The 14,595-nt window shown below is 38.1% G+C and overlaps 1 protein-coding gene across 1 annotated transcript in view; it reads left to right on the top strand.

The window, feature by feature from the left end:
• Nucleotides 1-14,595, top strand: part of KPNA1 (karyopherin subunit alpha 1) — a 52,254-nt gene that overhangs the window by 25,548 nt on the left and 12,111 nt on the right. The window contains exons 7-11 of the mRNA XM_031610295.2: nt 1,924-2,012; nt 3,322-3,421; nt 3,982-4,145; nt 5,015-5,093; nt 10,539-10,664. Of these exons, the coding sequence (XP_031466155.1) occupies nt 1,924-2,012; nt 3,322-3,421; nt 3,982-4,145; nt 5,015-5,093; nt 10,539-10,664 (558 nt within the window). The remainder of the gene's footprint in view (nt 1-1,923; nt 2,013-3,321; nt 3,422-3,981; nt 4,146-5,014; nt 5,094-10,538; nt 10,665-14,595) is intronic.

The following is a 14,595-nucleotide window of genomic DNA, read 5'->3' as shown; positions in this document are numbered from 1 at the left end:
ATTTGTATTAAGTGATTGTTGCTGTTGTTAAATCTAAAAACAAGTATTACTATAATGGCAGAAGCAAGGTCACAGACAGTGAAATACAGCCTCCAAGGTAGGCTGTCCAGTAGACATAAGACTGCACAGAAAAGGAGGTTGCATCTTTGCACAAGGATGCCATCCTTCTCCCCATCAGTGTTTTTAGCAAGATTCACAAATCTATATAGGGCCTGCTGAAATTTTTTATTTGTGCCTAGGAAGTCACATCACTGCATAAGTGAAAGTATTGCGGTGAGCAACAGGCATGTCTTCTTAGAGTTTTAATACAAATTAATTTTTAGAGGAGCTGGTATATGTTCTGTCTCAAGTTAATTTTTTTCTTTTAGCTGTCTTTTCCATGTTGAATCTGTGAGGCTGCCAGACCCAACATTACACTTCAATGTCAGACAAACCATTTTTGGAGCAGTTGTAAAAGAGTAACAATTGGAATGAAAGATAAGCTTTCTTGATTAGCTTTAGAGGGGCACACAGAATTAGTAGTGACAAACGTCATTGCAAAGCTGAGTATGATTTGGTATTCTAACTGTGGCTGACTGAAAAACAGGAGGAGAACAAAACAAATCCTTTCCCAGAGTAGTTCTCCTCATCTCTAACAACTTGTAGTTTAGGGACTTGCGATCTATCAGTTGATCAATCTATCTATTGTATTATTGTCAGTAAGTCCTTTGTGTACCTAACAGCTAACTAAATGTAGGTAGATGTGTATGTACAGATTTTTTTTAATACATTTTATTTTGTTTTAGCTGTATTACTTTTTTTTTAGAGAATGATATCTTTTGGGCCTTTAGAATGACCAGGGGGAGGACTTCAGAGGCTGGAAGAGAAGTCCCTTATATTGTAGAATAGCATCTCTTTTACCACTTTTTTAAAACTTCGAACTGCTTCTGTTCATAATATCTCCAGTGGTTGTATAGATTTTTTGTATAGCTCTTACCTAATAAGAAGGTATTCTATTTCAGTTGTCGTTTAGCCTTCTGCTAATATAAAATAAATACAAAATGTGAGTTTCATACTCTTTCTTGTGTGATTAAAATGTCTATGAAACATTCTACTGGTATAGACTGCTTTCTTTAAATTCTTCTCAGTTACAGTTCTCACGCTAATAGAAAGTGATATCAAAAAAAACTTTTGACCTCAATGTATTAATCAAAGTTAATGAACTCTTTCATTCTGGTATTATGGAAGATAGTTTTCATGCTTTTTTAATTATCTTTTGGTATTTTGTATCTTATTCCTCCAAATGAAGGGTTAGGGTAACAGTGATGCCCAGGGGAGTAAACAGTTGTTCTTACATTTTGTCATGCATATATTTAAATAGTCAATACTGGTTCTGTTTTGCTTTCTCTTAAAGAAATATAACAATGTCCATTTTTTATTTTGAATATTGTTTTAGTTTGTATTTAAATCATCTTTTCCATCTTTCTTGTTATCAGTGTTCTTAATGTGACTGTGTAAACAATGCATGCTTTTATGGCTTCCTAGGAAATACTAATATGAGCTGTTGTACACATTTTTGGGTAGATACAAACCTGCTTGACGTGTGCTATGAACCATCTGGACTTGAACCAGGGGGCGTGTACAATTAGTGCATTACTGAGCCTAAGGTGAGGAGCTCTCGTTGTGGACAGAGTAAGGTTGTCTGCCTGCAGTCTTTGGTGACATACCTGTTGACTGCTTGGGTACTTAGACCTGTGTAAATATTCCTGAATCATGTAACCAGCTTGGGTGTATATTTGCAACTCTTAACCAGAATGCATTACCCTTTTGTATATTGTCCAGGATATAACGGTGAGAACAGAGATGATTTCCCATTTTTAATTCACATACTGAATGGTTTGAATTGTGAAAATAAAAACAATTACCGTTCTGTTTTTATTGCAGGCAGTATGGGCTCTTGGCAACATTGCTGGAGACAGCACGATGTGCAGAGACTATGTACTGGACTGTAATATCCTGCCTCCCTTACTGCAGTAAGTCTGTTTTAATACATTCTTCAAAATATTACTCAAGCGTCTGATAAGACTGAAGTTCGTTTTGCCTTGAAAAATAATTATTTATTTTTGTGGACTAATTAGGCTATTTTTGAGGGCTTATTTTGCAACTGAACTAAAAAAGGAATTGTGTTAAGACCAGCTAAGCTGGAGCTATTTTGTTCTACACAGTGGGTGGATGCCTGGAACTAATGAGAATTGTAGAGTAATTTAAGTTGGAAGCGACCTCTGGAGGTTGTCTAGTCAAACCCTCTTTTTATAGCAGATGTGATCAGAATTGCTCAGCCACTTACGTAGTCAAATTTGGAACATCAGAGGTAGATTCCATAACCACTCTGGACAACTTTTTGCAGTATTTGACCAAGGCATGATGAGAGAACGTTCTGATAATCAAAATTTTCTGTGGAGTTCTTGGCTAGTTGTTTCTGAGCTGTCCGGAAAGTGCTCCCGATAGACTTCACGCTGTATTTGACTTAACTAATGAGCAGCAGTGCTAGGATTAATTTCAGATAAGGAAATGCACGATGTACCGGCGACTGAAGCAGCTTTGACGGTGTGATAGTCCTGTGGCACACAGATATCATGAATATAGAGTACGTTACACCATTGTCCTTCCTGAGTCTCATGCAGCAGAAGCTGAATCTTGCATATGGTGTGCAAGTGTCATCTTGTAGGAACTTTGGAAAGAGACCAATTTGGGATGGTTTATAGAGTTTTCTTCTTATATGAACCCAATGGTCAAAACTCTTGCAGGGATGAACAACTGTGCACAGGAAGTCTGGGCTTTAGTTGCTGCCAGTTATGTGACTGCTGTAAATATTTGGGAAGCCTTAAATGTGATTATATGTGTTTTCTGAGGCTAAATTCTGTTCTTTGTCACTATAAAGCTTAACACAGAAAAACGTATTGATGGGCTGAGAATTGACATGCAAATATCTGTTCAACAGAGAACTCTTGAAAAATATCCATGTCTTTCCATTTAGGCAGTTTTGTCACAATTCTTATGCCTCTTAACTGTTAATCCACCACAATAGTATCTACAAAGTTAAATGAATATTCTTATAGTGCAGTGGTTATTGTTGGCTACACATCTAATGTGAATGTTAGTATCCATCTGTCAAGTGTAATTTTCCTCAGGATCTGTTTTTATAGAGAGATTTTAGCATGTTTTCCCCTGACATCTATTAAAATGTAGGCCTGAGTTGATGTGTATGAATCACAGCTGGCTGTACTAGGTTGCCTGGCTTTGAATGTGCATTAGTGATGTTTGGAATTTATTTGTTTTTAGATTACTTTCAAAACAGAATCGTATCACTATGACCCGAAATGCTGTATGGGCTCTATCCAATCTCTGCAGAGGGAAAAATCCTCCTCCAGATTTTGCCAAGGTAAGAAATGTGTTCATTCTAAGGAAATGTGTTGTGAGGTGTAGGTTTCCAAATAAGAAATAAGAATGGTTAAGCTTAAACTACATAGCAGAAATATTTCTGAATTTCTCTGAAACAATGGTGCTCTTGTTACAAATTAAGCTTCTGAATGTCTTTTGTTCTTTTGGCAGACATTCACAACCATTGTTTTGATATTGCTGCCTCCTGGTTATTTGTTATTTGTTAATGTCATTACACAGTAGAGCAAAACTGTGCATCTTGGCTTCTTTAGTGAAAAATGGCACATCTTGATAGAGGCGTTTGAGGTTAAGTTTCCAGACATGGATGGTACTGTAGAGGCTGAAGAATTCCAGGTGCTTTTCTGCTGGCTTGTTCCTCTCTGCTAGTGTAGTTACAGCACTACACCAAAGTGCTGCTGAAGTCTGAAATTTGCCAGGTATTCAGGATCATGATGCTAGTGTGTGGTTTTGTAATGATGCATACAGAATTAACGGACATGTTAATAGGTATTCCAGCCCTTTTGATTGCATAATCTGTGCATCTCTTTTATTGTTTTACAGGTTTCACCTTGTCTTAGTGTGCTCTCCTGGCTGCTCTTTGTCAATGATACAGATGTATTAGCTGATGCCTGCTGGGCTTTGTCCTATTTGTCTGATGGCCCCAACGATAAAATCCAGGCTGTGATTGATGCAGGAGTCTGCAGAAGACTTGTGGAATTGCTGATGTAAGAAAGTTTGTTCTAAATGTTCTAAATAAATGCATTATTCAATCCTTTCCCTAATATCATGGTTCTTGCATCAGAAAACACAATTAGATATATCTTGAAATCTATTAATTTCCTAAAAACCAAAACAATCTGAATTTTATAACTTATCCTATCTTTAATCAGTCCTTTCTATTGTCATGAGTAACAGCAACAGTGGAGCTTTTTCCTCTGCTGTTTTTTCAACATGTAGCAACTGCTTTTTTGTAAAATTTACAGAAGAACAAGAAACAGTAGTTTTTCATGATGTAAATTAAAAAGGCTATTAGAAAAGCAGTCTACTGAATTATTGAATAGACTGTATTACTGAAAGTACCTTTTTATTAATACTTTAATTTCTGAAAAAATTATTTACTTTTCTTATTCTGAGTTTAATGATAATGGGGAGATGCAGTGTTCATTCTAAGGAAATGTGTGCAAATACATTTAATGATAGAATATGATTAAATGGCTGGATGAAGATGTGCTTGAGTTAAATGCAGCGCTTCTGCCAGTGTTCCTCTGTCTCATTATCTGCCTTTGTGCATGCTACGTTAAGCATGCTCCATTCTTGAAGTTGATTTTTCTGCTCCCTAAGATGCCTGTACTCTGAGGTACTTGTAGTAATCTCATATTTCAGTTTTTATGTTGCTGAATGATGTCTTAGGGCTTAAAAGTTATGAACTCTAGAATGCGTTGCCATTAGTTTAAAATCAAAAGTCATTTGTTTCAGATAATTGTAGATAAGTCAGTTTTTCTGGCAAATTTTTCCCTGGCAAATGTTTCTTCCTTGAGCATGTGAAGATGAAGATGATTCAGGATGGTTAACATCTCAATCTTGGTAATTTTAGGCATAACGACTATAAAGTAGTATCTCCTGCCTTACGAGCTGTTGGGAACATTGTCACAGGAGATGATATCCAGACCCAGGTATGGATTCACTTCTTCATGTGTTGTACCCTGGTTCACCTTTCTGTTAATATTGATGTAACTTACTTACCAGTACCTCTTCCTGTTCCTTTTTAAGTTTGAAAATGAAAGATTGACACTGATTGCCATATGTAGTGGTTTTCTTTTCCTGAACACTTTAATGTGCTCCTCTAAAATTTATTCTTGTATTGCTGTGTCTGGAGTTCTTATATAGCTGTGCAATACTCTTTGAATTTTTCTCTTCTGTTTTGTTTAAAGCAGTCTTCCTCTTAGGCTGAATTTTATACTGAATGATGTAATGTGGTGGGGCTGTTGACAGCCTGTTGCATTTGGTGCCAGTGACAGTCTGTGATGAATGTACCAAAATGGTGTGGTGAGATATTGGATGATATGTGACAGAGTCTGGGCGTGTGCTTAGAGAAGTAAGAGGCAGTGGCTCACACCACTGTGTTGACATTGAACTGGGAGCCAGCAGTATGTTGCCTTAGAGGTACGAAGTTGTCAACCTACTGATTTTTAGACTTTTCAAGAAGTGGCAGCTCCTATTAATTTTTGTAATCAGTGGGAACAGAGAGTCCATGCCATGTATACATGTTATTTGTGATCCACTGACTGGTGGCAAGCTTTTTTGCATGCAGAGCAGAAAATCCTATTATGAGCTTTATCTGTTGTACCTTTTGTTAAACTTTTCCCATTTCTTTGTGTATTCTGACATCCTTTTGTCATGATCTGGTAATATGTGAAAGAAAAGTACAGAGTAGGCTGCTGCTTTTGAAGCTTTGCTGACTTTTGGCCTCCACCTCTTGTTCACAAACTAAAAGGCATGAAAAGCATGCCTGTGCGATGTGGAGCTGTCAGACAAATGCACAAGCAAATTGGATTGAAGTCACAGGCTCAGGCAGGCTTGCTGTGGTGGGCTGTTAACTGTTATTAAAGCTGATGGCAGAAATAGGATCAGGAAGCGGTGGTAGCTGAAAATGGGAAGGTGTGTGTGGTGGAAGTGTTGAGATGGGCTTCCAGGTGATGGTGGTAGCAGCTGGGGATTTTAGATGGCGTGAAGAGCTTGGAAAAAAACAATTCATTGGTAGTGTCTGATTTCCCATGCAAATTACTTCATCGCCATAGATTATGCTAAAGTTAAAATCCAAGATCCTAACTGTGAGGCTTGTTCAATAATTATTGGTTTATATTAATGTGTCCATTTATTGCCACAGAACTACAAAATTCAAGATGACTTAGTAACAGCAAGATACTGTTTGAGTATTTTGTAACTAGTGCTGGGGGAGGAGGTTAAGATTATTAATATTTTTTCATAGTCTATAGTTGGATTGTATAGGCATTCTTCTGTTTTTCTCAGTGACTGTTGTTTTTCAGATTGGTGTAAGAGTGATTGAGATACGTTTTGATAAAATAGCTGTTTGTTGTTGTTTTTTTAAATAAAGCCATGGGGATCACTCAGTCATGTATAAGGCAGATAAATATTACATATCATAAAGTGAAATCTTCAAGAAAATGTTTCAACTGCTTAGCTGCATGCAGGTGTTTGGTTTTGTTTTTTTTAGAGGAGCATACCAAAGTGTTCCTAAAATTCTAAGGAAAATTAAAGTCTTGCATGCAGACTATGGCAAATGATAAAGAGGGATTCAGAAGGTGCACAAAAGTTCGTTAACAGGTCTGTGAGGGAGGAGAAGAGCCCAGCTTTGACAGTAAACGCGTTTCTGAATATGTGAACAACATACAAGCCAGCTGTCTGAGAAAGGTTTGTGTGCCTTCTTAGATCTGTTGCTTGTGAATAGAGAAGGTCTCGTGGGTGAAGTGGTTGTTGATGGTCTTCTTGGCCACAGTGACCATTAAGTAGTTGAATTGAGGTTTTGGAGGCAGTTCTCCTATCACCAAAGATTTTCAACTCTTGATATGGGTAGAGCAGATTTCAGGCTACTCAGGGAACAAATTAGTAAAGTTCCCTAGGAAACTGCCTTCCAAATGCTCACTTATGTTGGTGCTGGTTACTTGAGTACCATCTCCTGAGAAGACAGAAACAGGCAATCCTAAAATGCTGGAAGTAAAGCAGATGGGGCAGAAGTCTGGCTTGGCTGAATGGAAGTAATCTTCTAGAGCTTTGAAAAGAAAAATAACCTGTATGGCTGCTGGAGGCAACATCAAGCAACATGGGAATACTGCAGGGATACTGTCTGCCTTTGCAGGGAGAAAATCTGTGTGATTGAAGCAGAATTAGAGTTGAAGCTGACCAGTATTGTAGGGGGCAATATATATTTTTTAACATGTTAATAATAAAAGGAGGACCAGAGGTAACATTGGTTCATAACCTGATGAGAATGTCCCTGTTTGTAAGGTGCCCAGACAAAGCAGATGTCTGAATACTTTGCCTCTGTCTGATGGACTGTGGCACCTCAGGTACTCTGAGTTGGAGGACTGTGACTATGAGTAAGGATCAATTCTCAGCCAGCCTCTAACTTGTGCAGGATTTATATGCACCGTGGTGGAGTAGCACAGTATGTGGGACCTAATGGAGCAAATCCCAGGGTACTCAGCTGACCAGTGTTGGTTTAAGACCACTCTCTATTTTTCAATGATCTTGGGATTCTGGAAAGGTCTCAGTTGACTGGAAGCTGACAAATGTTCTTCTCATTCTCAAGAAAGACAAGAAAGAAGATCCTGGTAATTACAGGCCTGCCTGTGAGTCTCACTTCAGTGCTTTGTAAAATTATGGAGAAAATTATGCTCGGTGTTATTGAAAAGCACCTGAAGGACAATTTGGTTATTGTTCAGAGTCACCACAAGTTCATGAGGGAAAGATCCTGTTTAACTAATTTAATTTCCTTTTATGAGAAGGTCACCCTTTTGGTTGACCAAGGGAGGCCAGTTTTGATGTTATCTTTTTGGTTTTCAGTAAAGCTTTTAATACTGTTTTTCACAGTATCCTTCTGGAAAAATGTCTGCCATAGGGCTAAACAAAAACATGTGGGTGAGCAATTGGCTGATGAGTTAAGCCCAAAGGGTTATAACAAATGGAGTTGCATCAAGCTGGTGGTCAGTCACTCAGTTTTAGGGCCAGTTCTCTTTAGTGTTTTCATAAATGACTTAGATGTAGGACTAGGAGGTGTTTTGGACAAGTTGGATGACAATAACTGGGGAGGGCTGTTGACTCCAGTGTGGGTGGAGAGGCATTGCAGAAAGATTTAGACAAATCAGAGGACTGGATAATCACCAATCACATGAAGTTCAACAAGAGCAAGTGCTGGATTCTGCACCTGGGAAGATGCAACCCTAGCTGTGCATACAGAATAGGGGATGAGATGCTGGACAGCAGCCCTGCTGAAAGGCATTCGGGAGTCTTGACCAAAAGCAAGTTGAATGTGAGTCAACAATGTGCCCAAGCAGCCAGGAATATGAACCATATCCAGGGGTGCGTCAGCATGGTATTACTAGCCAGTTGAAGGAGGTGATTGTCCCACTCTACACTGAACTGGTGTTTCCCCTCCTCGAGCACTATGTGTGCAGGACACAAGATTGGAGAGTGCCCAAAGGAGGGCTACGAAGGTAGTGAAGGGTCTGGAGGGAATGACATATGAGGAGCAGCTGAGGTCCCGTAGTTTGTTCAGCCCAGAGCAGAGGAGACCAAGAGGCACAGGAGACCTCAGCACAGCCTTACAGCTTCCTCACAAGGGGAAGTGAAGGAGCAGCACTGATCTCTGCTCTCTGGTGACAGTGACAGGACCAAGGCATGAAACTAGGACAGGGGAAGTTCAGTTTGGATGTCAGGAAACAGTTCTTCACCAGAAGATGGTTAGGTAGTGAAACAGGCTCCTTAGTGCAGTGGTCATGGCCCCAAGCTGCTGGAGTTCAAGAAGCATTTGAACAGTGTTTTCAGATATATGGTCTGAGTTTTTTGACTGGTTCTATGTGTATTTGGGAGTTGGACTTACTGATCCTTGTAGATCCCTTTGAGTGTGGGATATTCTGTTTCTGTGATGCATCCTCGGAGTACAAACCTTTTCCATTGTATCTCATTTCCAACAATTAATAATTGCCAGTGCTTGGAGTTGGCCAAAAACGTAGGTAGTTTATGTGAAGAAAAAAGATTCCAATCTTTCTTGTCCCAACAGATATCTGATAAATGCTGAACCATAACCTTCCCTTCTTCCCCCCCTTCCTCCTTAATTTGCTAAACAGAATTTTTAGGAACATGTCCAAAGTCCAAGGAGGAGTTGGAGAATAAAAAGGGGGAGAGAGAGAAGGAAGGGAGGTCACAGAATCCAAGATAAGAAATCCTGCAAAAAAAAAAAAAAAAAAGCTGAGGAGCTGGACTTGTTCAACCTGGGTAAAAGGAGGTTTTGGGGGGACCTCGTTGTGGCCTTCTGATGCTTAAAAGGAACTTATAAACGGGAGAGGCACATAATTCTCATACTTCTGGTCTGATTGTGATAGCTCAAGCAGGAATGGTTTTAAACTAAATGGAGATCTAGGTTAGATAGTTTTAGGCCCCTCACTACAAGAAAGATATCAAGACCCTTGAGCATGTCCAGAGAAGGGCGACAAAGATGGTGAAGGGTCTGAAGCACAGGTCTTACGGGGAGTGGCTGAGGGAACTGGGATTGTTCAATCTGGAGAATGCTCAGGGGAGACCTTGTCATTGTCTATAACTGCCTGAAAGGAGGCTGTAGCGAGGTGGGGGATGGCCTCTTGTCTCACATCATTAGCCATGGGACTAGAGAGAATGGCATGAAGCTGCACCAGAGGAGGTTCAGGTTGGATATTAGGAAAAATTTCTTCTCTAGTAGAATGGTCAGGTGCTGGAACCAGCTGACCAAGGAGGTAGTTGAGTTGCTATCCCTGGAGGTGCTCAAACGTTTAGATGTGGTACTAAGGGATGTGGTTTAGTGGGGAAATATTGTTGGTAGGTGGACAGTTGGACTAGATGATATTGGAGATCTTTTCTAACCCTGGTGATTCTATGATTTCTATTTTGGAGGAAATTCTTTACTCACAGGGTGGTGAGTCTAGTGCAGACTGCCTAGGGAAGTTGTTGATGCCCCGTATCTGAAAATGTTCAAGGCCAGGTTGGATGAGACCCTGGGTAACTGGATCTAGTAGGTGGCAACCCTACCCATGGCAGGGCCATTGGCACTAGGTGATCTTTAAGGTCTCTTCCAACCCAAGCCATTCTATGTTTCTACGAAATCTGATGTTACTTAAACTGCTCAATTTTTTTTTCGCTTATAAGCATAATAAAATAAATAAAATACAAACATTTATTTCATACTTATTGCTGTTTTATTTTTATTTTTCATTTTTTTAAAGCATTTTCGGAATATCTTGATGACATGCTTTCTAGCTTTTGAAGACTCTGTATTCCTTACTTCCAGTGATTCTCTATCCTAAATTTCCTCTAAGATGTGCTTTTCTTTTTTCTTTTGTGTTCAGGTAATTCTAAATTGTTCTGCCCTGCAGAGTTTACTGCATTTGCTAAGCAGCCCTAAAGAATCTATCAAAAAGGAAGCATGCTGGACGATATCTAATATAACAGCTGGAAACAGAGCCCAGATCCAGGTAACCTTTTCAGCTATGATCAGTAATCTTTCTTTTTCAGGCTAGAAAAAAACATCGGGTGATAAACTGTTTTTTGTGTTGTATGTATACACAGTTACGTGGTTATATAATTACTTGGAAGCAGAAGCATGTTATAGGCTCTGAGCAAAACAAGAATATTTCAATGCTTCAGTCATCTCTCAGATGCAAATTAGAATTATTTAATTTTATAATATAAACAGATTACGAGGAAGGTAGACAGCCCTTCATGCATTTGGCAATGTCTAAGATAAGAAATCCTCAATTAAGAAATGAGTAAGCTACAAACTTTGAGAATCAAATAACTTCTGATGTTTCTTGATTTCACTGCTGGATATGAATGAATTACACTGTAGAATACTTTTATTACTAATTACATACTCTTAATTCTTAGTACTGGCAGTTGTGCACTAGCCAAATCTGAAATTGCTTTTTATTAATCTGAACAGTAATTAAGGATATTAAACTTCTTTCTGATTTGTCTTTCTTGGTTATACCAAATTTTGTAATCCTTCATGTTATGTAATAGCACAGAAAAACAATTGGAAGCTTCAGTCTTCTGTGTCAACCATTACAGTAAGCCTCCAAAAACACACATCCTTATTGTGAGTCTTGATTTAAGTTCAGCTGTTGCAAGGAAATCCTGGGACTTGTTTCCAGGTGGATAAAAGATTGACCATCTTCTCTACAGAGAGGATTTTTTTCTTAAACTATAAAATGAGAGAAACTGCTAAGTAGATTTTGTTTTCCCTAGATCTGGAATTTTAAGAGCAACTATACTAGAGGATTTTTTGCTTCAAAGACAATGCCTTTTACCTTTTTCAAAATTGTTGGAAAAACAGATTTTGGTGAAACATACAAGGTTACCGTCAAGCTGAATGAAAATTTCCTCACGTACCTCAAATTTAATTTTTCTGAAGTTATATTTTTCAGTGCTTCTCTCATGGGATTTAGAGGGCATTCTCAGAGATTGCTGAGGACACATGGAAGTCCAACTAAAGACATCCAGTCTTTGAGGAATAGAAATGGATAGCAGAAATATTAGACATAAGAAATATTTTTCTACTGCTTAATAACCTGGCAGAAGTAACGCATGGATGCACAAAAACTTGACCATATCCATGTTTCGTTTGTCAGTTGTGCTAATGTATTTGTACATTGTCAGTTGTGCTAATTCCTTGTAAGGCAGTCTAATATTTACTAGTCTTATATCTGATATCTCTGGATTATTCATTCTGTAACATCATCAGCATGAAGTGTTAAGATTCTTCAGCAAAGGGATAGAATTATTTCTGTAGAAAATTTATTATTAAAAAAAAAAGTGCTTTGCAGGTGGTCATTGTGGTCTCTTAAGTTATACCTTCTTTACAAACCACATTCAGCTGCTGACTCAAATGAGATCTTCATCTACCTCTCAGAAAGAACAGAAAATAAGGATAAGACTTTTTAGGAAGATTTTTCAGTCTTTCCTAAGATACTTAGAATTGAGTGTCAATATTTATCTAATTTAAGAGAGATTCATCTTAGAAAGCAAGGAGGAGCGAAAACAAGACTTACAGAAGGTGAAACACTGTAGGTCTTCCTAATCTGGTTCAAGGATGTGACTAAAATGGAAGTGGAACCAAAGGCAAAGAAACCTGCAGTTGTAGTTGTCTTTCTCAGTCAAAATTTTACTCTTAATACTGATCATGTTTTTGTGGTTTATTTTTCTCTGAAGCAAAAAGGTTATGTCATCTAACTTTGGTAGAGCTCCAAAAATTTTGATTCTGGCTGTGCTGCTGCTTATGTATTACATCTGTGGACTTGGTGAACGTTTAAGAAGAACTGTATAAAATGAGCTACTGTGTCACTGCTTCTTCCTGTATCAGCAGTTTTAATTGTTGTACAGTTAGCACTGCAAGGAAGGTAGTCAGTACTACTTGTAGGGTAAGAATGTTTTTGCCTTTGCTTTCCTTTCAGTGAAGGATCTTTTGGCTGCCTTACCTATGCTATTACTACCTTAGTGCTGCTCCTCTGTTTATATCTAGAAGGTTATTGCTTCTCCTGGGAGGCCTAAGAGCTCTAAGCTCAAGAGTTCTGCAGAACTGTCCAACCCAATGCTTTTATTTTTCTCAAGTCTGTCAGAGATGTACTTCAAGATGCATAATCATGTAGGAATGTCCCAAATTATGGGGAAAAAAGAGCTTGAGAGAATCGAAAGTATTCACAGAAGTCATTCTGTATAGAAACAAGTATCTGAAGCATCAATAAAAATTAAAGTTTGCTAATAGAGCATTTTTTTCAAAATGGCAGGATTTCTATTTTCATTTTCAAGTTTTAGATACAATTTATACTGTAGTACACCTAGAAGCTATTTCAGTAATTCATTCACTTCTGTGCCTTCTACGGTCATTGTTCCATATCATTCTGTTCAAGTGAGACAATTAGTACTGGCTGTCCTTGTTAGCACAGCAGTCTTACACCTGATACATACTGCTCAGACATCCAAAAGTAAGGATTTAGATGGAATCTTAACTACAACCTTTATAAGACTCCGTCTTTTAAACTGTTGTCCCATCTTTTTTCCAATAAAGTGATGATAATGTAGTATCTTCATTTGACAAAATCTGTCATATGTAACAAAACAATTGTTAGGTACATCTTTGATTGTGTGCTTAGTATTTTTTGAATGTTTCAAGATGTCTTACTGCCTATGTAGGTCGGTTCCCTTTCTACTGAGAACAGAATAGAATTGCTTTCTGTCTTGGGAAAGGGGGATGAGAAGGCAGCGATGGTGGAAGTAATCCCATGAGTTATTAATATTGCACCTTCATTTCTAGCAAGCGATCATTTAGAAGTAGAGAAGAACCCTTAACTATGCATAGAAAAACATTTGTGGTTGTGTGGACAGAAGCTTGTTTTCTCAGAACTCTTGCATCATGAAGAAAAATGTAGTGTAAAGCAAATCAAAGTGTGTTTAAATTTAAATGTAACATAGCTTGCCTTAGACTGTGCCACACACAATGTTGGAAGGCTATCTGAGTATTTGCATCCAATTCCAGTGAAAAAAAAGTGAGAGGAAAATTTTCAGAAGTGAAATTGATAGTTCCTCATTTAATAACCTATTTGTCCCTGTTCAGACAGATTGAGCTGCCTTTGAACTTTGAACACATACTATGTAGTGAAACACTGGCTGTCTCAGGTGAATAGCCAATACAGTCCATGCTGTCAGCCATAAAGCTGAAATGAAAATAAGTAGTTATTCTGATCCTGGATGGAAGATAACTGTCCTGATAGTGGCGTTTTGCAAACAGTATCTGTCCTGAGGCTTACATTTTTGAAACCTCAAGAGGAGGCCTATTAGAGGAAAACTGAAGTAAGGGCTGTTTCAGAATGTTTACAGCATGCTTGACTGGAATACTTGAGGCCATTTTTTCTTGGAAATACAAATTAGCAACTACATATGTAATTGCAATGATTATTGTATGCTGAAAGTCTCATCATAGGTGTGTAAAAAGGTTATAGAAATGCTCTTATTCTTCTAAGTCTAGTTTGACTGGAGATTTTTTTCCTGTGAAGCTTAAGGTGTAATGAAACCTCCTATCAGATCTGGAGCTGTTATGTCTGCTTTTCTCACAAAATTCCTTCTCTGAGATATTACTTCAGGTAATTTCTAGTCAGTGTCAATCATTGTAAATGTTTGAGCTGAAAAACACTTCAAAATAATTTTTGAAGTTGGAATATGCTGTTTGGTAAAGATTCTTGAAGATGATCCTATGCTAAAATGGAGAGTAGAATCCTTGTCTGATTTCAGTAGCTGCAAGGACAAGAGATAATTCCTATTTGTGAAAAACATATAATTGAAATAAGTGCATGGATGAAACTGTCTCATATGAATTGCTTTATTCTTATTTTGTAGAAATTAATTTCAAAG

The sequence above is a fragment of the Phasianus colchicus genome, chromosome 1 (genome assembly GCF_987193195.1).
Source record: "Phasianus colchicus chromosome 1, bPhaCol1.hap1.1, whole genome shotgun sequence".
NCBI lineage: Eukaryota > Metazoa > Chordata > Aves > Galliformes > Phasianidae > Phasianus > Phasianus colchicus.
Note: the sequence above shows the minus strand (reverse complement) of the source record. Positions and strands in the feature narration are given on the sequence as shown.